Consider the following 23,480-nt stretch of genomic DNA (forward strand, 5'->3'; position numbering starts at 1 on the left):
GCTTTCCTCCCTGCCGTCCCTCGCTTTTGCCGGAGTCGGGCGCACACCATGTCAGTAGCGGTCGGCAACAGGTTCCAAGGTAGGCGCCTGCCGTCCGGCACTGTCCCGCGCCCGGCGTTCTCCGGTCGTCACCTGTGCGGCACTCGCGGGAACTCGGAGGGGGAGCGTGGCCCGGGAGGTCGCCTCACTTCCCCGCTGCCTCTTTGTCTCCCGCAGGAGGGAAGGCGTTCGGCTTGCTCAAAGCTCGGCAGGAGAAGCGGCTGGAGGAGATCAACCGGGTAAGCCGCGCCACCGCGGGGGGACGGCGTACGGGTTCCTTGCGCCCCACTGTGGCACTCCATCCCCCCAGACAAAATCAGTCCTTTCCTCCCCCATCCCTGGCCTTCCCCAGTTGCATCTCTGCCCCCTGCCGTGTGGCCTCGACTCCAGGTAAGTCCACTCCACCCCTTAGCTCTCTGCCTGGCGGTCTCCGGTTGCAAGTTGTAACACTCTGGCTAGGGAGGTGGGGCTGATGAAGGAGCCCGGTGCCGGCGGGCAGGGGCTTCCCGGGAGTCCGCTGGGGACCTCCTAAGGATTTTGGCGCCAGAAGGGACCCTTGGGCCAGTGCTGTCTCCGTGGACCACGGAACTTAACACTGGGGGTTGGCTGGCAGATACTGGCATTTCCCTGTCGCCTCCCACCTCCAGCTCCAACACAGATCTTTTTCACCAGCTTTTAGAAAAGTTGCCCGAGGGACTGCCTTTTTTATTTTTATTTTTTAAACTGGTCCAGGGAAGTTCTAGACAGAAATCCTTCCGCTGCTGCCAGACACACAATAGCAACTCCGTACGTTTGCTACTGAGCGTGTAGATCCCAGGAGATAAAGAAAGGTGTCAGGGCCTCCTGGATTGGCAAAGCACAGAGGTGGCACAGTCTGTGGCTTTACGGTTCCCACGATCGGGGTTCAGACATGACTAATGTCTATAATAAGGGTTTCTCACCTCCTGCAGGGTCACTTTGTGGGCTCAGTAAGGCATGGAGCCTGCATGGTCTGGGGTCTAGCTCCAGAGAGACATCCCACGGGGGTATTAGAGTTTTCTCTTTTCTTTTTCTCTTTTTTTCTGTACTGGAGACTAAACTCATGACCTCTCCATGTTAGGCAAGCACACTACCATTGAGTTATTAATACATAGGGAGCAAAGGAAGTCCTCTGACACAAGGCTAGGTATTTCCCCTTAGTTGCCCCTTTGGTCTTGGTATACCCAGGAGAACAAGCTAGGGTCTCTGGTGGGGAGCTGGGTCAGCACACTGGAGGTCATTGGAGATGTGGGGGCTGTGATCCCTTGAAGTGTTTCCTCCCTATTCCTGTCTTTATTTCCATGCACTGCCTAGACCTAGATAGGCATCTCTTCCCATCAGCCAGCTCCAGGAGTCCCCTGGAGGGCTCTGGACTCTCTTATACTACCCCCGCCCTTGCTCTTCAGTGCTTGTCTTAAAGCATGGCTTCAGGGGTTGTGTACATCTGGCTGGGCTCAGGCCAGGCCTGCTGGGCTTCTGGAAGGTCCCTCAGCACCACCCCAGCCTTGGCTGCTTTTGTTTCTGGACAGGAACCTGGGACTATAACCTCATAGAGCCCGCTGGACCACTTGGTTAGGCAGGTTTTGTGCTAGCTGACTCCACCCATAGCCAACAGTACCCTAAACCTGAGACAGCTGGAGATGGGCATTAGGTGACTTTCCTTAGTGGAGTCAAAAGAGCTAAGATCTTGGGACTTTCTGTGTTGACCCCACCCTTGGGATACAGACCAAAGCTTGGGATGGGAAGGTGGTTCAAAAGGGGGAGGACCTGTGACTTTCAGGGGCTGATTGTTTGTACTGGCACTGCAGAAAGTGGTCTTGTTGGAGCTGTGATCTAACCATTTCAGGACTTCAAATACCTGGAGAGGGCAGGCATCTGAGCCATTCCACACAGGAGCGACTGGCACAGCTTTGCAACCTAGTGTCTCCTTGCTGCAGGATGCCGTTTTGAGATCTTCCACATGAGCTTTGGCACTATGGGGCTGTAGTATAATCCAGAGTGTGGGTTCCTAGAGGATTATGCTAGATGGTTGAGCTTCTCTTGCGCTACAGCAGGCCAAAGTGACTACACTATAGTCAGAGCCAGGAGGCAGGCTGCCAAGCACTGGCTCTGTGAGATCAGCAAGCTGCTTCACCTCTCTGAGCCTCCCTTGCCAGTAAGAGATAATAGTAGTGATTGTTTTTTTTTATTTAGCCAGATGATGTGTGTGAAATATACACCATTGGCTTTTGTGAGCATCACCATTTGTTTGTGTGAAGTCTTCAGGTATAAGGAGTAGGCATGGAGGTATGCCAGGGATGTACCAGGTGCTCCCTCTTCCCAGCAGTGGGAGCAGTGGACCCACCCCTTTTGAACCCTGCAGTAGTCAGTGGAGAAGGACAGACTCAAGAGTTTTGGGTGGCTCTGCTTGAGGGTCCCAGTCTGGTTGGCCCATGGCCATGTTTGCAATGAAGTCCTAAGAATACAATATTCTAGAGAGCTGTGTTGACAGATTGTCTTCTGTTGGAGAACACCTTCACTGCTCACTGGAGTGGGGATTCCGAGGTGCTGAGCTGGACTGCACTGCGCAGTGCCTGTTGGCCCCATCTAAGCAAAAAACCATACAGGCACCACTTCATGACTCACGACAGGGGGGTGGTGTGACCAGCTGTGGTGTCCATGAGCATGGGCACGACCAGCTGCTGTCTGGGGCAGAGCCCAGCTCTAGGGAGATTCTCCAGTTTCCCTTAGGGCCTTTCCCCATCCCTGGAGTGAGTGGCATTTTTGTATTCAGCAAGGTCGCTCAGTCTTAGCAATTGCTATCATAAGAGAGGCAAGAGTCAAAGTCTAACACTCTGGTGGGGCCAGAGAACACTGAGGGGGAGAAGAGGTAGGGAGTGACACAGAATGCAGCTTTTTAGGGGTTCAGTTTAGTTTTTTCCTTACAAATTTTTGTTGCCTGGTGGTGGAGGCACACACATTTAATCCCAGCACTCAGGAGGAAGAGAAAAGTGGATCTCTGTGAGTTCAAGGCCAGCCTGGTCTACAGAGTGAGTTCCAGGACAGCCAGGGCTACATAGGGAAAACCCATCTTGAATAAAAACAATAACAAAAATATTTTTAAAATCCCTTTAACTTATTAGTGTATATGTAAGCATGTGCAGCAGACACACCCAGACTGTGTATATGTAAGTGTGTGCAGCAGACACACCATAGGCTGAGTGTATATGTGTGTGCAACAGACACACATATATGTATGTAGTAAGTGTGTGCAGCAGACGTACCACAGGCTGTGTTTGAAGGCCAAAGGACAACTTGTAGGAGTTGTTTTCCCCTTCTACCATGTGGGTCCCAAGGACTGAACTCAGGTCATTGGGGTTAGCAGCAAATACTTTTACCCATTGAACTATCTCAAGAGCCCCATTTTGGTTTCTACTATAATTTTCTGGTTCCTTGGAGCGTGCTGGTGCTACACCAGGCATGTTGAATACTCACTCTTAACACTGTGTGGTGTAGGCACTATTATTCCCATTTTATGACTACCAGGTTCAGAGGAGTTAATTGCCTGAGATTAAACAGCCACAATTTAGCCAGAGGTGGTGGTGTGTACCTGTCGTGAAAGCAACTAGGAGGCTCAGGCAGGTAGGTTATGAGTCCCAGGCCAGCCTGGGTTACAGACAGAGACCCTATCTCAAACCAAACAAACAACCCAGCCACAGTGGAACTCAGACTATATTTGCTTCAGCTCTGCGCTTCAGTGACCCCTTTTGTAGATACCCAGCCCCCTTCCACACTGTGGGTGTGTACATGTCAGCACTACTGGAGCAAGCTGGACCAGGCAAGGGCCTCCTACTCCCTCCACATAGCTGGCATTCCCCACGCCCTGATGGCATGGTAGGTGACCCCAGGCCAGCTAGGCCCAGCCTTATATGGCAATGGGAGAAATTTCCTCTGTCTTCCCAAAGGAACCTAGAGAAGCCATGGGGCTGGGCTAGCTACCCCTTGGAGTGCCTGTGCACTGGGGATGATCTAGAGGAGGGAGGGGCTACAGTTTGAGCCTGTGATTGGCCAGGATCTTTGAACACAGGAGGATGTGAGTGTGGCAATGTTCCATGCCTGGTATTCACCATGCATCAGTTCACAGGTCCGCCCCAGTGGAATGCTCCATCACGCTTGTGAGTCAGGTGTGCAGAGAGAACCCTGAACATCCCTCTGGGGCAAGGATAATGACCCCCGTCTTAGAGATGAGGGAGTGCAGGGCTCAGCCTAGTGAAGTCACCTGCCCAGGTCACTCAGCCAAGGAAGGGGCTCAGGTGAGGTCTATCTGACTCTAGACATCATCCGTGGCCTACACTGGCCCCAGTCCACCGGTGGCTGCAGCTCTGTGGTGAACCAAGCCTCCCTTGCTTATGTAGGATAAGGATCTCTGGCTGCTGTCCCTATGTCTCGGCCCTCTTGGGTCAAATGAAGGACACTGCATTCCCTGTCCCCTTTAGGTGGCTACTGGTTATCTCAGTGCTTGCTTGCCACCTGGGAAGGAAGCTGGGAGGGCACAGGCTGGGTTACAGGGAGATCTCTGTCCTGAGTGACTGTCTCCTGCCTGTTCTCCCAGCCACATGGGACCTCTGAGACTTGACCCAGGAGACTATGCAGGTATGTCTTTTCCTGTGTCCCTGGCAGTACTGCTCTGTCCTTGCCCGTTGGCATTGAGGGCACCTGTCTCTCTTGCTCTTCCCTTAATATATTATAAAGGAGATGGTGATAAGGGTCACATGAGCCTCTGGGGATTCAATGTCCCCTGCAGGTCTGGCCAGTTGTGACCTTGCTGTGGCCATGTCACAGACAGATGGAGATGGAATTTCTGTGAGGTCTGCTTTATGTACATGGTCACTGGGGTGTTTTTCTTTAGCTGCCTGACTATTGGCAAGAACACTGTGTCCGGATAAGGTCCCAGATGAGCCCTGGGGGAATGTGAGCCTGCTGTCTTTGTGGGTGCTTGTTACAGGTTCCTGCTGCTCGCCAGGTGCCAGGCTGGGCATTTGTGGTCTGGCCTTGGTCCTTTGAGAGTTTGTGGGCTGTGTCAGAGGCCACAGGATCTTAGCATGGTGCTGCCTGTCCTTGGCACTTGCAGGGCATGAGCCACTAATCTGTTGACTGGCTTCTAGGATGGTGATAATCATCTCACCTTTTCTTTTTGTAATGGTGCTGGGGATCGAACCCAGAGCCTCATGCATTCGAGACAACAGTCAATGTCCTTAGCCCTCATGCAGCTGATATGTAAAGACAACTTGGGAGGGCCAGGAACAAGGGGCCTTGAACACACTAAAATGTTTGGGAAAGGAGTTGAATCCGAGCCTTGGCAGGTGACTCCAGAGGCCTGATACACCTTGGACTTGCCAGCCTTTGGTGCTTATGAGCTTGTTGTTTTGTTTCTGACTTAATTTTGAGACAGGGTCTTGTGTCACCCAGGATAGCCTCAGACTCACTTTGTGAGTCTTGAGCTTCTGATTTGGCCATCTTTACCTCCGAGTACTGGGGTTACAGGTGCGCTCCACCACACCCAGCTGCCACTAAATTCTTTCTCATGGACCTATCCCCTCCAATCTCTGAGCCTTTGGGATGGGGCTAGGATGGAGGGAGAGATACTTTAATGTTTATCTCAGGTTGTTGACCAAGACAGCCAAGAGCCTGGGGGTGCTGCCAGCATTGTTCCCTGTGGCTGAGATAGGGGCACACAGCACTGTATCAGGTCGTGTAAGCCAGGAGTTTGAGAACCAAGAGACACTTGCCTTTGAGGAAGAGTGACCAAAGGGTCCAGCCTCCTCTGGAGGTCTTCTTGTATGGGTGGGTCCTCTCTCTTTCTGGGTGTGGCTGGGGGATGTTAGGTGATGTGATGACTGACACATGACAGTAAGGCCAGCTTTATATATGTCATCTTCCGCCACATGGAGTTCCTTTAATCCTTATAGCAGACTGTGAAGAGTCTGTCACTGTGGCCTCATTTTATAAAGGGGGTGACTGAGGCCTAGTGTGGGAAAGTAAGTCAGGGCCATTGCTAGATGGAGGACCTGGAATAGCACCCAGGCAGCTCCACTCCCTTCCTTGTCTTAGCCATTTCCCTGCACCTGGAGTCCATCCATTATGACTTTGGGGAGCTTGGTCCCTGGGGGCTTCAGTTTCCCCAGTTATCAGCCAAGGAGCACAATCCAGATGCCTTAAGTCCCTTCTCGGTCCTTCTGCTAGGTGATACTTCAATCTTCCACCTTCCCAAGCCTCCCCTGGAGGTTTTAAGCCACTCTAGCGGTTCCTGTTTGTCACCTCATATTTCGGTTTTTTTTTTTTTTGTGTGTGTGTGTGTGTGTGTGTTTCCTGAAAAACTTATCTTTGGGGACAATAGGTTGATTGGGAAAGATCGGTAGCATCAGCCACTAGGACAGGACCGCCAACTCCCAAGAGCTTTGGAGGCATCCTCCCTGAATGACCTGTTGCTTCGGGAAAGGTGACACCCTCACCCCCACCCCCACCCACCCCCACCCCACCCTTGCAGTGTTTCTTTTCCCTGAAATTTGTGGCCTGGCCACCACCTGCTTGTTTGGGGCAAGGAGGAAGCTGGGATGGCCTAGGGATGTAGACAGGGAGTGGGGATGGGGTGTCAACTCTTTTGTAATCCTGAACTAGTTCAGTGGCCCCGCCCAGTTTCTCATCCCATCTGTCAAGTGGCGTACTTAGAAGGGGGAATGAGAAATCTGCAGCCTCCAGGTCAGGCAAGGTTTCTGGTTAATAATGGATGGTGGTCTGAGGAGAGGGAGTGACAAGCTGACGATTAGACACAGAATGTGTTAAATTCCTAGCAAGCCTTCAATACTGACTGGTGTCAGGCAGTCACTAACTAGTTCACACTAGGCCCCGAGACAAGCCTAGAAGACAGCTAGGATCTTCTTACTCTTCTGATGAGGAGACTGAGGCGCAGCGCAGATAAAGACTCGGAACTTTCACACAGTGACTAAGTGAATTACATTCAGGCATTCTGACCCCTGTTCATCCCTTGTTGATTATTTTGCTTTTCTTCCAAGTATCAAGGTTGACTGTTATCTGTCTCTCCATAGCTTGGATTCAAGGTCCAGCTCAAGGGTGCGTCCCTCTGAGCAAAGCTTCCCTTGGAGGCTGAGTAGGGATGGCAGGAGGTCCAGGGAAGGGAACCCGAGCTGTGCTTGAGCAAGAACCAAGAATCCAAAGCCCGGAGCTATGGAAGGAGCTGGCTCGTTAGCCTTTGACTTCCCACCCTGCTTCCTGCACACCTGTCTCCTCTGCCTCCAGCCAAGGACACAGCTGTCCCTACCCAGGGCTACCTACCCACACATGAATTAGTCAGCTGCTTTCCCCACTCTGGTCACTCTAGTGGCTCAAGCATTTGTTGCTGTTGGCTCCAAAGGAAGCCGTGGATCCATTCCCGGAGTCCACCCCAGTATCTGTCACACACAGCCACAGTTTTGAGAAACTGCTTATTTCTAAGAGGAGTCTGGAGGAAACTGGGGACAAATGGCAGGTTTCTGCATTCTCTAAACACTGTTGACCCAGTGAGTGCCTGCTCTAGGCTAGCCACTGCAGGGTGCTGGGCATGTGTGTGTTACTTTTCTCATGGCTGGGACAAAATAGCTGACAAAAGTAACTTAAGGAAGGGAGGATTTAATGTTGCCTGACAGTTTTAAGGGACACCCATCCTAGCGGGAAGGCATGTTACAGGACCGTGAAGTGGCTGGTCTCCTTGCATCTGCAGGCAGGAATCAGGTGCTGTCGCTCAGCTTGCTGCCTCCTTTCCCCCTCTTTATTTAGTCTAGGGCTCCAGGTCCTCCTGGGAGACTGCTCACTTTCAGGGTGAGGGTCTTCCTTTCTTTGCTCTACCTCTCAGGAAACACCTTCACAGACATTCCTTCTGAGGTGTGTTTCCATGGAGACTCCAAGTCCAGTCAAAGTGGAAGGCTGACCGGCCAGCATCAGAGGGCACAAGCTGATAAACATGTACTGGGACCCACCTCTCCACACCTACTTCCAAATATGCCTCTGCTCTTCAGCTGGGGACAAGCACAAAGTCCAGCTCATTCCCAGCTTAGCCACTTGCTAGTGATGAGACTGGGGGAGTTGTTGTTCTTCTCGGGGTCTCTGTTCACCCACTCCTTCCCAAACCCTTAACTGAGCACCAGCTCTGCAGACCCTGTGTCCTCACAAGGGCAGCTACGCAATGGGCAGTGTCTGAAGAAAGCAGCAGCGGCAACTGTGTAACAACCATTCGTTCCATGGGACAGAAGAATCAGAGCATGGTCATGTAGATTGGAAGTAGAGGCAGATTGGTGGACAGTCTGTGTCATGTAGATGGCTTGGGGGAGAGCCTTGATGATCCAAGTCTTGACGTGAGGGGAAGAATCTTGCAGATGTGTGGAAGGGGACAGAGCTGGAGCAAAGGTCCTGGGGTAAGAGTGAGCTCAACAAATAGGAGGTGGTGTGGAAAATAGGATCGGATTGTGGAGGGGTAAGAGATGGGAGGGGACACATTTTTTTTCCTTTTTTGTAGGGGAGCATTGAGATAGGATTTCTCTGTGTATCTTTGGCTGTTCTGGAACTCTGTAGACCATGCTGGCCTCAAACTTACAGAGAGTCACCTGCCTCTGCCTCCCGAGTGCTGGGATTAAAGGCGTGCACAAGCACACCTGGCCAAGAGGGACACACTAATTGAATAATATGTAAGATGGTGATACGTGCTTTTTTTTTTTAAAAAAAGGGTGTTCTCTGTATAAAGGAAGTCATCAGAATATACCCCACCCCTGATGCATCATCTGAGTGCAATCTGAGTCCAGTGAGAGGGAGCCACTGTTAACCTCTTCTGAGGGAGCCACTGTTAGCTTCTTCTGCAGAGTGTACCTTGTCCTTGCTCCCGGCCCTGCCAGACTGTCTTGTCTGAGAAGGTGGAGGGCAGGATAGTACTACAGACAGGCTGTGATGGGTAGAATTTCTGCTTGGCCACATAGTGTGGGAGCAGGGCAGGCCGTCTGGATCTCTCCCCTGAGGTGCCACATGCTGGTCCTGTGTGTGTGTGTGTGTGTGTGTGTGTGTGTGTGTGAGAGAGAGAGAGAGAGAGAGAGAGAGAGAGAGAGAGAGAGAGAGAGAGAGAGAGGCTTGAGACAGGGTCTTACTGTATACTGTATATCTCTGCTAGTCTGGAACTCTATGCAAATCAGTGTGGCCTCAAACTCATAGAGCCCCACTTGCCTCTGAAGTGCTAGGATTAATGGCATGCACCACTACCTCCCGGCCCACCTTATTTTTTGAGACAGGCTGTCCCACTGAACCCAGAGCTCATCAGTTTGGTCAGATGAGCCCTCTGACTGGTGAACCCCAGGGACCCTCCTGTGTTTACCTCCCCAGCGCTGCTTACAGATGTGCACTGCTACCCTTGTGTTTTACCTGGTGCTGCGGAACTGAACTCAGGCCCTCAGGCTTGTGTGGCAAGCACTTTACTGAAATGTCTCTTCAGGGCTTGTGCTTTTGTGTACACTCCACTCCATAAGGCTTTCCAGGCATTGGTGATGCAAACAAGGCACAGAGACACAGTGATGTAGAAATGGGCTAAGTAGATGCCATGTTTAAGTTCAGAACTGATTGGCTGCTGCACTCATGGCAACTTTCCGTGGTCATTGTTTAAAAAGCCTTTACTTGGCAAAGGAGAAAGTTGGCAGACCTAATTAGGGTCCCTCCCCCTTTTAGTGCCCTTTGTCTTCATTGCCCTGAAGTCTAAAAGCCACTGACCTAGCCTGTCCCTAAATGGACAGATGAGGGATCAGGACCCTGAGAGTTGCTGGGATCACCAAGAGTGAGTTGTCCCACTTTTGGTATGGTAATGGGGGGGGGGGGCTGGAGGAAAAGCCACTCTCCATAAAGCCAGCAGGAAGGGGACAGCCCTGGCTTCTTAGGATGTGAGTTGGGAGGAGCCAGCTGGGTCCTGGGACTGGTCCGAGAATCCCTCCCTGTACTTGCTCAGTGCTGTGTAGACTAGACATCTTGTGTAACCCCTCTGGTTGAGTTCCAGCCTGTAGAATCAGAACGTGAATGGCTGGGGGATTTAATAAGATAACACAATGTTGGCCACAGTGGATACTTTGCCAAATGACACCTTCTGAACCCAAGGAGGGGAGGCACATGCAGGTGGTTGTCCCCCTACTGTCAGCATACGGAGGTGAGCCGAGGAATCTGAGCTGCAGAAGGTCTGGCAGAGGTCACTTAGGTGCTGTCATTTCTGTCTGTCGAAGTGAGCTCTCTTTCGCCAGATGTGTGCATACGGGCTGGCATCATTTTGTGGGAAATAACATCTGGAATTTAGAAACATATTGGCACATTTTATCTGAGTGTTACTAGGTATGTGAGTACATACATGTGTATGTACATGTATGCACATGTGTGTAGAGGTCAGAGGTCAACTTTGCTCTGGAGTCTTTCCTCAGGAGCTATCTACTTTGCAATTCGGCTAGGCTGTCTGGCCAGCAGGCCCCCAGAGATCCTCCTACCTGTATTTTAGAAGTACTGGGAATTACAGGCACATGCTGTCTGACCTGGCTTTGGACTTGGTCCTGAGGATATAACTCCAGTCTTCATACTTGTGTGGCTGAGCCTTCTCTCTAACCCCTCAAACAGTGTACAGTTCTAGGTCTATTTCACTGACACTGCATGCCTAAGTGCACACAGTACAAATGCATTCAGGCTGTGGTCCCTCAGGAAATACTCAGTGAATGAATGGATGAATGGATAAATGGAGGCATGATCCCCAGGAAACTTCTTAGCAGAGTCTAAACAGTTGGATGGGAACGTGTCTGCTGCATCCATATACCTAGCTCGATACAAGCTGAGCAAGTGTGTACTAAGATATCTTGCTCCTGCCCCTGTCCTGTCAGGTGCAAGCACTTATAGATAGCATAATTTTTTGGTGTTGTTTTTTAAAGTTTTTTTTTTATGTGTATGAATATTTGCTCACATGTATGTCTGTGCACCATGTGCATGCAGTACTCATGAAGGCCAGAGAGGGCGTCAGATTGACTAGAACTAGAGTTATAGGTAGTTGTGAGCTGTCATGTGGGTGCTGGGAACTGAACCCCGGATCCTCTGCAAGGGAAGCCAGTACACTCAGATGCTGAACCATCTCTCCAGCCCTTTATTATTGTTGTTTAAGTCAGACTCTTGATATATAGCCCAGGTTAGCCTTGAACTTTCCATCCTCTTGCCTCAGCTTCCCAAGAGCTGGGATAGCTTTTTGTTTTAAGATGAGGTGAGGAGGGGTGGCTGGAGAGATGGCTCAGCAGTTAAGAGCACTGACTGCTCTTCCAGAGGACCTGGGTTCAAATCCCAACACCCACATGACAATTTAAAACTGTCTGTAACTCCACATCTCTCAGTGCTGTTGTTTAAGGCAGCTGAAATACTCAAATATGGTGGAGTGCGGCAGGGTTTCTTACTGTATGCGCATTAGTTTCCTCAGTTGTAAAACAATACCTCCTGAGGCTGCTGGGAGATCTGAAGTGAACCAGTGTACCCGAGCGCCCCTGAAGGGTGCTGTTACCTTTGGGTCCTTCCTGTGACTGCCCACAGTGTCTATCTGGTTCTGAAAGGAATATTTGTAGCTTCTGAAGGGAAGCAAAGCACACCAGGGATTAACCCTCATTTTACAGGGGAGGATGGAGGTAAGGGTAACATTAGTCAATGAACTCATTGCTCTCATGTCATCCTGCAGACTCAAGGACTAGTTCAGCCTTGTTGCTCACCTGAGGGGGAAAGTTAATGGTCTGGTGAACCCACAGAGGTCACTTGGTAGCTGTCTCAGGAGTGTACAGCTTCCCAGATCCTGGGAGCTTGGTGTCCTGAGGATAGCACAAGGCACATCCCTGAAGGTGTTCAGTCCCCTGGAGTAGAGCCCCTGGAAAGCCCTGCCTCCAAGTGGCAGAGAATACTTCCTACCACCAGGGTGACTGTGGATCTGCCTGGAGGATTCATAGGAGGCTGGGATGAACCCTGCATGGGTTGCTTATAGGTGACCTTTGCCCCCAACCCTGGCTCAGTACTGTGGTCTCACCTCTATAGGAGTTCCTCTGTGACCAGAAGTTCAGCGATGAAGAGAACCTGCCGGAAAAGCTTGCAGCCTTTAAAGGTGAGCCAGGGCTGTCTGCCCAACTGCCCCCGGAAGGACTGGCTGCTCCCTCAGCCCACAGCACACAGGACTCCTTGGCCCCACAGGACTGGGCTGCAGCTCTGATTCATCCAGAATGCTGCACTTCCCATCAGGCTTTAAGATGGGTCCCCCAAGGGGCAGAAGCAGACCTTTCCTTCCTCTGCCGCTGTGGACCCCTGGCTGCAGGCCTGATCTGGCCTTGCCCTCTGTGCCATGGCTGCCCAGCGTGGCTCAGGTTGGCTCCTCTCCTCCCATCCAGGCCCTATGCACGCCCAGGGCCCCAGCACACAATCTACCCTTTGTGAGCTGTCCTTGCATCTCCCCCTCCCTGATGGAGCCTCTCAGGAGCCCCTGTGGAGAATAGACATTTGTGTCGCTACAGCTACAGGGGGCAGGGGGGCAGAGTTTCTGCCCATTGAATCCCAACAGCACGGGATGAAAAGAAAACAGGGCTCAGGAGCCTGCACTGGGAGAGGGGCAGTATAAAGGTTCCTCTGTTCGGGGCTCTGGTGCTTGGTCCTCCGCCAGTGACTGGAAAGGAGAGGAGCCTGGGCACACAAGGAACGGGCAGACCCACCTTTCCTGCCTCTGGGGTGCACTTGGGGGATGGGAACCCTGAGCTCTACAAAGGATATCCAGGAGGTCCATCCCTCTCCCAAGTGTTTGCAGTTTGGGCATCCTTCCCAGTCCAAGGCCAAGTACCTGCCAGTGTGCCTTGCCTGCCTTGTCTGGCTCACAGCACAGTTGTCTTGGCCAGGACTTAGACGGCAATAATATTAATAATGGCCAGCAGGTGCTGAATGTCAGCCCATAGAAAGCCCTGTCCAACAACAGCCAATGTGCTCAGCTGACCCCTCTTCCCCATCCACTGGGAGGCAGAGGGTGAAACTCTTCATTAACAGACCAACAAGTTCAGGCTTGGGGAGGTAGGCTTATTGGCAGAGGGCCACATAGCTCACTTAGGACTGAGTTGAGACTTAAACCCTTGTCAGTCTGTTTCTAGAGCCCCAGGTCTCAACTGATATGACATGGAGTGGGGAGCAGGGCAGGCCTGAAGGAGAGGTATGCAAAGGACACAGGGCCCATTCCTCATTGTGGAAGGTTCTAGGAAGGAAAACAGGATCTTGGGGTCTGAAGTCACGTCTTCATTGGGAGGTAAGGCTGGGTGTGTTGAGCATGGAGTCCTAGGAAAGTATAGTTTAGTTGGAAAGGGAGAGACCCAAAGGTCCTCAAGCCATTCATTCATTCTTCTGTATCTGGGTGGGTGCTTATTGGGCACCAGGCCCGTCGCAGTGGAAGGTGAAGTCCTGAGGAGAGGCCCAGCATACCTGGAAGGACATGCCAGGCTGAGGGACCAGCTCGGGGTGGGGGTGGGGACAGGATGCCTTTCATTCTGGTTGCCCTGTGGTGCAGAATAGACCACAAGGGCCTGCTCTGCTGAGGTAGGGGTGACATGTCCAAAGCTACATAAGAGTTACTGACACTCCCTCCCCTGGTCAGAAGATACCAAGCTGGTTCTCACTACCTTTCCTTGCTGGTTTCCCTAAACCCTTGACTTGGGAGTTGCTATCTCAAGGTCAGCAGGCTTTGGGGAAGGTCCCACACATGCATCTCTGAACTGGGGTGGGCCCTGGAGCCTTCTCTCAGTTTTAGAGCCAGGCTTTCTGTACTACCTGCTCATCAGCATCTCTTGGGATACTTGGAGGCACCCCAAGGCCTGCCCCACCACCCTCTCTACACTCCTAGGTCCAAGTCTCCAAGGGCACAGTTTATTTCCCTTTGCAGCCTACTCTGAGGAATCTGCCGTCTTCCTCAGGGTCAACATAGCCCATTGCCGCCTTTCCCTTGGGGTGCCTACAAGTCAGTAGTGCAAGCAGGAATATCGTGAATTCTGGTTCTTTTTGAAAGAATTCTGTGCAATCACGGCAAAATGGCTCAGCAGACAAAAGGACTGGCCACAACCTTCCTCACCCTCCAACCTGAGTTCAATCTCTTGAACCCATGGAAAAAGGGAAGAGAGCTGACATCTCAAAGTGGTTCTCTGGCCTCCACACACATGCATGCCCAGACACACACATCATACGCATGCAAACACACGCGCGCGCACACACACACAAATAATTCAACCAAGAGATGTAGACAGTTTAAACAGAACTTGATTTATCAAGGGGAAGCAAAGCAAACATTCCAAAGAGAGATTGGAGTGGGCTTTTGCTTTGTAGACTACAAAGAAGTTTTATGAATATTCATGAGGTGGGTGGCATATTCATGGAGGAAGGAAATCAAAATCATAGTAGATCAGATCTTCATTTTAGGGTATTTCTTCCCATGAGCCTATTGAAAATCCCACAAGGGAGGCTAGTATCAACCCCATGATGCATTAATTATATATAATATATATATATATATATATATATATGTATATATATATATGAATATATATATACATATATATATATATATGAGAGAGAGAGAGAGATGAATAATATACATTTTATAATATAAAGTAATGTGATGACATTTGGTCTTTTGAGGATGCAGACCCTGTGTGTGTGTGTGTGTGTGTGTGTGTGCGCGCACGCGTGCGCGCGCGCGCATGCGAGCGCTCAAATGTCTGTGGGTGCCCTTGTACATTGGGAAAAACCAAACTGGAGCCTCTAGCATATTTAGCCACAAAGGAACACTGTGACCATCAGGAGACATGGCTACCAACATGCACTATAGTTGCCTCATAGCTGATTCTTGCTTACCTGGTATTAAAAGTTTTGGGATCTTCCAAAGACAAGAGCCAAGATGACAGAATTCCTGGGCTGGGGAGGGTGTCAAGGGATCTCCAAGGTTTTAGTCAGCGCTTTCTAGGGAGTCACTGGGCTCTGCAGGGAGAGCTGTGGCTTCCAGTCTAACGGCAGCTTTTGCTTGTGATTTCCAGAGAAATACATGGAGTTTGACCTGAACAATGAAGGCGAGATTGGTGAGTGAAACGTTGGTGTCAAGGTTTGAAATCCAGAGAGCCTTGCTGGCCTGATGAGGGGCACTGGATGAACTGAAGAACTCCCTAGTATTTCCCTAATGGGACCAATGGCCCAGCTACTCTGTCACAGGGGACATGGGACAATATTGAATTCTTTTCAGAAACTTCCACTGAGGGGGGCACTGGGATCTTGATTAACATAGCAAAAGAGAATTTTGGAATGCATTGTTATATGTGTATGTATGGTGTGTGTGGTGGGACACATAACTTAACAGGAGTCTGTTCTTTTCTACCACATAGGTTCTGGGGATTGGGGATCAAACAGATTGTCAGTCTTGGTGGCAGGCACTTTCACCTACTCAGCCATCATGCTAGCTATGGCCCCTTTCTTTCCTTCCTTCCTTCTGCCCTCCTTCCTTTTTTTCCTTTTTTTAAATTTTTATTTTTCAACATGGTTTTGCTATGTAGTCATGGCTGGCCTGCAATCACAGATCCACCTGTCTGTAGAAGGGTCTCCCACCATAACCGACGTCACCTCCCTCTCCCTCTCCCTCCCCCCCCCCATCTCGTTTTTCAAGACAGGGTTTCTCTGTGTAGCTTTGGAGCCTATCCTGGCATACTCTCTGGAAATCAGGCTGGCCTCCAACTCACAGAGATCTGTCTGCTGCCTCTGCCTCCCAAGTGCTGGGATTAAAGGCGTGTGCCACCAACACCTGGCTCACCTTCTCTTAATGGTCATGTTTGAATCCATGTTAAAACCTTTTAGTAAATTCCAAATTCATTAAAAAAATAAGGGTCGGGAGCTGGAGGGATGACTTAGTGATTAAAGGCACTGGCTGCCCTTGCAGACAATCAGGGTTCATTTTCTAGCAGTCCCATGGTCTCACCATAACTCTAGTTCCATAGGATCTATCACCTTCTTCTGGCCTCTGAGGACACAGCACACACAGTGCACATAAAGAACACTCATATACATAAAAATAAATATGGCTGGAACGATGTCTCAGCAGTTGCAGAGGACCTGAATTTGGTTCCCAGCACCCATTTAAGGTGGCTTACAGACAACTGTTACTCCAGCTCCTAGGGATCTCACACCTTCTGGTGGCCTCTGTGGACACTGTACTCATGTGTGTAAACACACACACACACACATACACACATATAATTTCTTAAAGTACAATAAAAAATAGAAAGGAAAAAGGACAGTAGTGGAAGGAGTGTAGTTTTCTTAGAGAGAGAGTTACACAAAACAGAAACCCTCAAGAGAGGAGTGGCTTAACAAGAACTATCTTTATGATTTCGGTGACCTTTGAGATGACTTTATTCAAAGGGTATAATCAATATCTAAATTTAAAAGGTTAAATAAAAATGGTTTTGCATACTTTTGATCTAAAGAATTTGTCTTTTCCTAAGTGAGATTTTTTTACAGGTTTTATGAGTGTACTATACAGACTTAACGGACTAAAAAGATAAAAGTGTAGGTGACAAAGGTCAATGTAATTCTAACCAGACACAGGTCACTAGGAGGTCAAGACATGTTCCTACTGTAAACAGGGCTTGTGATCTTGTCTGGGATATTTTTCTCAGAACAGACAATAGAGTGTGCTGGTAAAGTTAACCTCAGGGGTCACACACATTCTGACGGTGAGCATGACTGGCCTGCTGTTCTGTGTGTCTGATAGGAATCTCTCAGGGATCAGAATACTGCCTCTATGAAGGAAATCTTAAAAATGATGTTTTGTTTTGTTTTGTTTTGTTTTTGTTTTTGGTCATTCATGTTGAAAATCTTAACTCTTCTAGTATGTGACTTAAGGCATATCCTCAGGGCCAAGGGGCTCCTCTTCCTCCTCAAACCCCTTCACATTCTTTCTATCCTGCCTCAAGCCAAGACCACCCTGGTTCCTTCCATCTCTTGGCCTATTACCTCCACTATCTGAGAATCCTCATGGTGTGCCTCCCTGCTGGATTCCTCCACCTCCCACCCTGGAGCTTAGAGCTCCATCCCAGCCAGGCCTGCAGAGTCTGCTTGACTCCTGGACCAAGGGACTGCAGCTTCACTCTCCCCAGGTCTGTTTTGTGCTCGCTGTTGTCCCTTGTCCTGCAGTTGATGAGGAGTATCGACACAGCCTCTCACCTCCAGCAGAACCCATTGCTTCCTGCCGTCAGGGTACTGGGGTGACAGAGGCACAAGAGTCCCAGGGCACACATCCCGGTGGGAAACTGTAGTTTGATCTTCACCAGCAGACCTGGGCCATTGTCCTGGATGCTCGATCACCCTCAGTTTGTGGATGAGAAAACCATGACTCAGAGAAGAGACAGGATTTACTGGGCCCCCAATGTTGAGGTGTGGGCTCAACCGCAGCGTTTGCTGCTGAACAGGTTCTGTGTTGCTCTGATATTTCATTGCATGAATGGACTCAAATGCATTCAGCCAACATCTGAAGAGCTACCATTTTAGAATTTCAGACTTTAGATGAGTTCGTGTTTTTGTTTTTAGACAGGTCTCTTGGTAGTCCAGGCTGGCCTGTAACTCAGTATGTAGCTGAGGATGACTGGGACTGCCCGGTCACTCTCTGTCCCAGTGTGGGGAGTACAGGCGTGCACCAGCTTGCTCACTTTATACAGGGTAAGGGATGGAATCTAGGGATGCATGCATACTAGGCACTCTACCAACTAAGCTGTATCTTCAGCGGGTTTTTGTTTTTTCCGGCCAAGGTTGACCTAGAATTTACTATGTAACTCAAGCTGGCCTCAAGCAATCCTCCTTCCTCAGCCTTCCTGGTGCACAGGCATGCACTTACAGGCAAGCACTACCATATTTGGGTTACTCTTTCTGAGTTTTAAACATTTATTATTTTTGTTTACGTGGTGGGGCTGGTCTACTACAGCATTTGTTTGATGGCCAGAGGACAACTTGAGGGAGTCAGGTCCCTCCTTCTACCATGTGGGTTCCAGGGATCAAACTCAGTGAATCAGACTTGGCAGCAGGCAGCTTTACCCATCTTGGCTGAGCTATCTTGCAAACCTACTATTTTCTATTTTAACTGTTATTGATCAGCTCACAGCGACCGTCACTCTAGATGGATCTGGTCCCCTCGCTGGTTATCTGGAGGGTAAATCTCATCAGTGAGGAAGACATGGTAGGCCAGGGCATTCGATAGCCCCATGCCACATGTTTCTTGCCAGTTTGAAGTTTGGTGGGCAGTGTGTGTGCCCTGAGCTCTTTTCCACAGAGGAGCCTGAAAAGTCTAGCAGCTTCGGGTCTTGCACAAGTGCTGCCCGCCTCAGCCCTTCTCACAGTCTCAGGATCTGCCCCTGCGAGTCCTGGTTTGCTGATCCATTGTTCACTGTGAACAATTCCCAGGAAATAGCTTCAGATGTTGGTGGGATCCCCTGGGGTGGAGTGACTTTCTGGTGCCTCCCTTATTTTCCTTCTATTTTGTCCTTTTGTTTTCCTTCTCTGAGGGGTATTTTTGGCTCTTGTAGCCTCGGGAGAGTCCTACACCAGCAGAATGGAAGTGGCAGGTGGCAATGGTTTGTGCTGTGCTGTGCCAGAGAAAGTTTGACTTTCAGTGCCCAGGGTCAGGATAACTCCCAGGCACCTTGGCTCACCCTGACGCAGAGGACCTGCTGGGAGGCCATAGAATATATCATGTCTGCATAAGCCTAATAACCATTTCTTCCTTTTTATTTTCCTTCAAACTGACTGTGTGTATGTGTCTGCGTGTGTGTTCAAGTATGTGGGCACACATATATGTGCACCTGTGTGTGACTGTGTGTGTAGAAGATAGAGGTTGGAATCAGGGTCTCTTAGAATAGCTTTCCTGTTTGTTTGTTTGTTCGTTTTGGACCTGAGGCTTATAGACTTGGCTAGGCTGTAAGGCCAGTGAAATCTCCGGGATCCTCTTGTCTCTGTCTCCCCATCCCCGGGATCACAGGCTTGTGCCAGTGTGCCTGACTCTTTATTTGGGTTCTGTGGCTTTGAACTCAGTTCCTCATGCTTACACAGCTTACTGACCGAACCATCTCCCCAGGCCTTCCTCATTATGTAGCCTAGGTTAGCCTAAAACTTGCAGTGATCCTTTTCCCCGGCCTTCCAGCTGCTGGGGTAATCGACATGTGTCATCCATCATCCCAGAGAGGTGAAGCAGTCTTCCTCAAGCATCCCAGCCCAAGTCTGACTCTAGAAGCCCAGGTCCCCACCTACCAGCCTTTACTGCCTCCCCAGGGGAACCACCACTGGGCTGCAGCCCTCAGGGAGAGGCAGTCACAGTTAACTGTGTGGTGTAGAAATGGGGCATCTCTGGCTCCCTGCAGGGCCTCAGTGTCCTATCTCCACCCAAAAGATCTGCTTTTCCTCCTGGCAGATCTGATGTCTTTAAAAAGGATGATGGAGAAGCTGGGGGTACCCAAAACCCACCTGGAGATGAAGAAGATGATCTCGGAGGTGACAGGGGGTGTCAGCGACACCATCTCCTACCGAGACTTTGTGAATATGATGTTGGGCAAACGGTCAGCTGTCCTCAAACTGTGAGTACCTCCTCACCTCATGGGGTCTCAGAGGCAAGGGCTTCCTGTGGGGAGAGGCCCCAGGTGCAGGACACTTTGAATTGTCCCCACCCACTAACAATTCATTGTTGAGTGAAGTGCTGGAATTTTCTGAGCCTGTTTTCCTTGCCTGGAGAGATTAGCTTGCATTGGGGTGCATGGTAAACCCCAAGATTGGAGGCTTCACGAATGACAAAAATGATGGCAGCACTTCCTGTCTTTTTGTTTTGTTTTGGTTTTTTTGAGACAGGGTTTCTCTATGTGGCCTTGGCTGTTTCTGGAACTTGCTCTTAGACCAGGCTGGCCTCAAACTCACAGAGATCCATCTGCCTCTCTCTCCCAAGTGCTGGGATCAAAGGTGTGTGCTACTACTGCCTGGCTTTTTTTTTTTTTTTTTTTTTTTAAGTTTTTTGAGATAGGGTTTTCCCGAGTCTTAACTGTGTACCCCCATGTAACCCTGGTTGGTCAATTACTCACTGGGTAGCCCAGGCTTGCCTCGAAAGTCATGTCAACCCTCCTGTCTCAACCTCCCAAGTGCTGAAATTATAGGCATACAGTATTGTACTAGGCCTATGGTTACTCCCTCCTCCCTCCCTCCCTTGATTCCCCCCCCTCCTCCTTCCCTTGCTTCCTTCCTTTTGTATGAGATGCTTGGAATCGAATCCAGGGCCTTGTACATGGCAGGAAAATACTCTAACCAATTTTCTACACCTTACCCATATTGTCAACCCATTCTGAACCTGTTTCCTCGTTTGTAAAACATATTTCTACTCCCTTTGTTTGCTGTTAGTTGACAGGGTCTATAATCAGCTCTAGCTGGGCATGGTAGGGCACCTCTGTATTCTTAGCACTAAGGCAGTAGATACAGGAAGGACAAGAGTTTCAAGGCTGTCCTCAACTACATAGCAAATTTAAGGCCAGCTTGGGCTACCTGAGACCTATCTATCTCAAACCCCTTTCACCATTCTCTCCCTGAAAAAGTCAACTCTAGGTTTAATCCTGACACTGTTACTTGTTCCCTAATGGCCCTGAGCAGGTTATCTTTGGTCCTTCAACTTTGGCTTCTTTTTTCCTTGTGTATGCCTGTGTGTCTATGTCTGTATACGTCTCTCTCTCTCTCTCTCTCTCTCTCTCTCTCTCTCTCTCTCTCTCTGTGTGTGTGTGTGTGTGTGTGTGTGTGTGTGTGTGTGTGTGGTGTTTTACTGTGTAGCTCAGGCTGGCCTCAGCTTTGGAATCCTGCATCTACCTCTCAGGAGCCACCACCACTCCTGGCTGATTCTGTGTCTTCTGTTGAAAGTGGAGATGATAGCACATGAAGTGTCATCCTGAGGACTACAAAGGTGGCATGGTGATTTCTGTCTAGTGTCCAGCCAATGGCAGACATCCATGTGATGCATCTTTAGGCCTATATGTTCCTCCATTAATGAAAGAGCTTGTTGCTAGAGAGACAGCTAAGTCAGGAAATGGCAAGGCCTGAATTTGGTTCCAGAACCAAATTGGTATGGTGGCACGTTCCTGTATCCCAGCGCTTAGAAGGCAGAGACAGGGGCTGGAGAGATGGCTCAGAGGTTAAGAGCACTGGCTGATCTTCTTGAGGTCCTGAGTTCAATTCCCAGCAACTGCATGGTGTCTCACAACCATCTGTAATGAGATCTGTTGCCCTCTTCTGGCCTTCAGGCATACATGCAGACAGGATACCGAGAGAGGAGAGAGAGAGAGAGAAGAAATCTAGTGTAACAAAATGCTATTTAAAAAAAAAAAAAAAAAAAAAAGTCAGAGACAAGCAGAACTCTGGGGTTTGCTCTCCAGGCAGCCTATTTGGCAAGTCCCAGACCAAGAGACCCTGTCTCAAACAAAACAAAACAAACAAAAAAAAAGGAGGAAGAGGCATTTGAGGAGTGATTCCCCAGACTGTTTTCTGGCTTTTACACACATGCACACACTCATTCAAGGTGCTCATTTGAGGCCCAAGGAGGTCGAGCGATTGGCTCCCGAGCCCACTTTGTCTTGAGTCACTCAGCTTGAAGCAGTAGGCCAGCACTAAAATGCAGTCTCCCCCAAAAGTTACATTTTTGAACCTATGAAGATGGAGAGTCCTGCAGCTGATTAGCCCCAAATAAACACAAAGACTTATATTAATTTATTAACTGTTTGGCCAATGGCTTAGGCTTCTTATTGGTTAGCTCTGTCTTAATTATTAACCCATTTCTATTAATCTATGTATTGCTGTGGCTGTGGCTTACCCATAATCCATCATGTTACTCTTTCAGCAGCATGGCATCTCTCCACCTTTCTCTCTCCTCCTTTCCCCAGAATTCTCATCACATAGCCCTGCCTACACTTCCTGTCTCACTACTGGCCAATCAGTGTTTTATTCATCAACCAATAAGAGAAACATCCCTCATCAAACCTACATTGTCTCCTTCACAGAGTGGACTGGACTTGTAGCACAGTGGGGAAGGATTTAGTTTTGTGTTATTGAGACAGGGTAGGCCAGCCAGCCTTCCTCCCTCCCTCCCTCCCTCCCTCCCTCCCTCTCTTCCTTCCTTCTGTCTTCCCTCCCTCCCTTCCTTCCTTCGAGATAGGGCCTCTCCATTATGTAGCTCTAGCTGTCCTGGAACTCTGTGGAGGTCAGACTGGCCTGGAACTCACAGAGATCCATTTGTCTCTGCCTCACACGTCCTGGGATTAAAGGCATGCACCACTGCTGCCACCACCTACCAGCCAATGAGGAGTTTTTAAAGAGCTAATGGGATTCTTGAGCAGAGCTCTGGCCCACCCCAGTCTTCTCCAGACAGCTAGGATAAAGGAAGGCACAGGCCCAGAAGCCAGAGGCCTAGAGGGTTGTCCCTTCTTCCACCTTGAACTGCCTGAGCAGTTGAGGAGTTCCGTTGCCTCTCCGTACCCCGAAACAGGACCAGCATCACCTTCTACACAGCTGCCCAGGTGGTCTTTCATGAGGTTCTTCCCAGAATAGCCTTGGGGGAATTTGAGGACCCTGCAGGATCAAGGCTGGGAGATCTCCGTATGAGGGGAGGAGTCTTAACCCATTGGTTTTGTTTTCTTTTCTTCATCTCTAAACCAGGGTCATGATGTTTGAAGGAAAAGCCCATGAGAGCAGCTCAAAGCCGGCTGGCCCGCCTCCAGAGAGAGACATTGCCAGCCTGCCCTGAGGACCCACTTGGACCTTCCAGGCTGCCACCCCTCCCTTCTCCTTTCTCAGCTTTCTCAACTTATTGTGATCTGTTGTCTGTGTTTTTTCTTAGCACATGTTCCCTGCCTTAAAGAGACTGGGGAATCCTGGCCTCAGGACCCCTCCTCTCTGCTTCTGCTGCCCTGCCCTCCCTATACAGAAGGGCTGACGTCAAACCAAAAACTGGAGAGGGCATAGAGGCTGCAAATCTGAGTCCCCATGTTTGAAGAGGGTCTTATCTATCAGTTCATCTTTCTAGGTTTCAACAGCCCTGGCTGTCCTGGAACTCACTCTGTAGACTGGCCAGCCTTGAACTCACAGAGATCCACCTGCCTCTGCCTCCCAAGTGCTGGGATTAAAGGCATGTGCCACCACTGCCCAGCCTCTTTCTAGGTTTCTATCCTAAATTCAGGCTGCAGGTTTGACCCTGGTGGGTCCCTCTCCTCCCCCCACTCTCAGGAGATCCCAAGCAGGCACAGAGCTCCAGGGCACAGCTTCGTGCTTCTAGTATTCATGAGTGCCTC

General features: G+C 49.9%; 1 protein-coding gene across 1 annotated transcript; it reads left to right on the forward strand.

The window, feature by feature from the left end:
- Positions 1-48: 48 nt before the first annotated feature.
- Aif1l (allograft inflammatory factor 1 like) lies at positions 49-22,936 on the forward strand. The gene is made up of 6 exons (XM_027423865.2): positions 49-79; positions 217-278; positions 12,157-12,223; positions 15,174-15,215; positions 19,583-19,745; positions 22,849-22,936. Exons 1-6 carry the CDS (start codon positions 49-51, stop codon positions 22,934-22,936), a joined length of 453 nt encoding a protein of 150 aa, XP_027279666.1.
- Positions 22,937-23,480: the final 544 nt, after the last annotated feature.

Source organism: Cricetulus griseus, chromosome 6, assembly GCF_003668045.3.
Source record: "Cricetulus griseus strain 17A/GY chromosome 6, alternate assembly CriGri-PICRH-1.0, whole genome shotgun sequence".
NCBI lineage: Eukaryota > Metazoa > Chordata > Mammalia > Rodentia > Cricetidae > Cricetulus > Cricetulus griseus.

Bases quoted from the DNA above. Each gene is read 5' to 3' on its own strand.
- Aif1l (XM_027423865.2), top strand. From the start codon at position 49: ATGTCAGTAGCGGTCGGCAACAGGTTCCAAG. The intron at 12,224-15,173 runs GTGAGCCAGGGC...TGTGATTTCCAG, and splicing joins AAAGCTTGCAGCCTTTAAAG to AGAAATACATGGAGTTTGAC. The intron at 15,216-19,582 runs GTGAGTGAAACG...TCCTCCTGGCAG, and splicing joins GAACAATGAAGGCGAGATTG to ATCTGATGTCTTTAAAAAGG.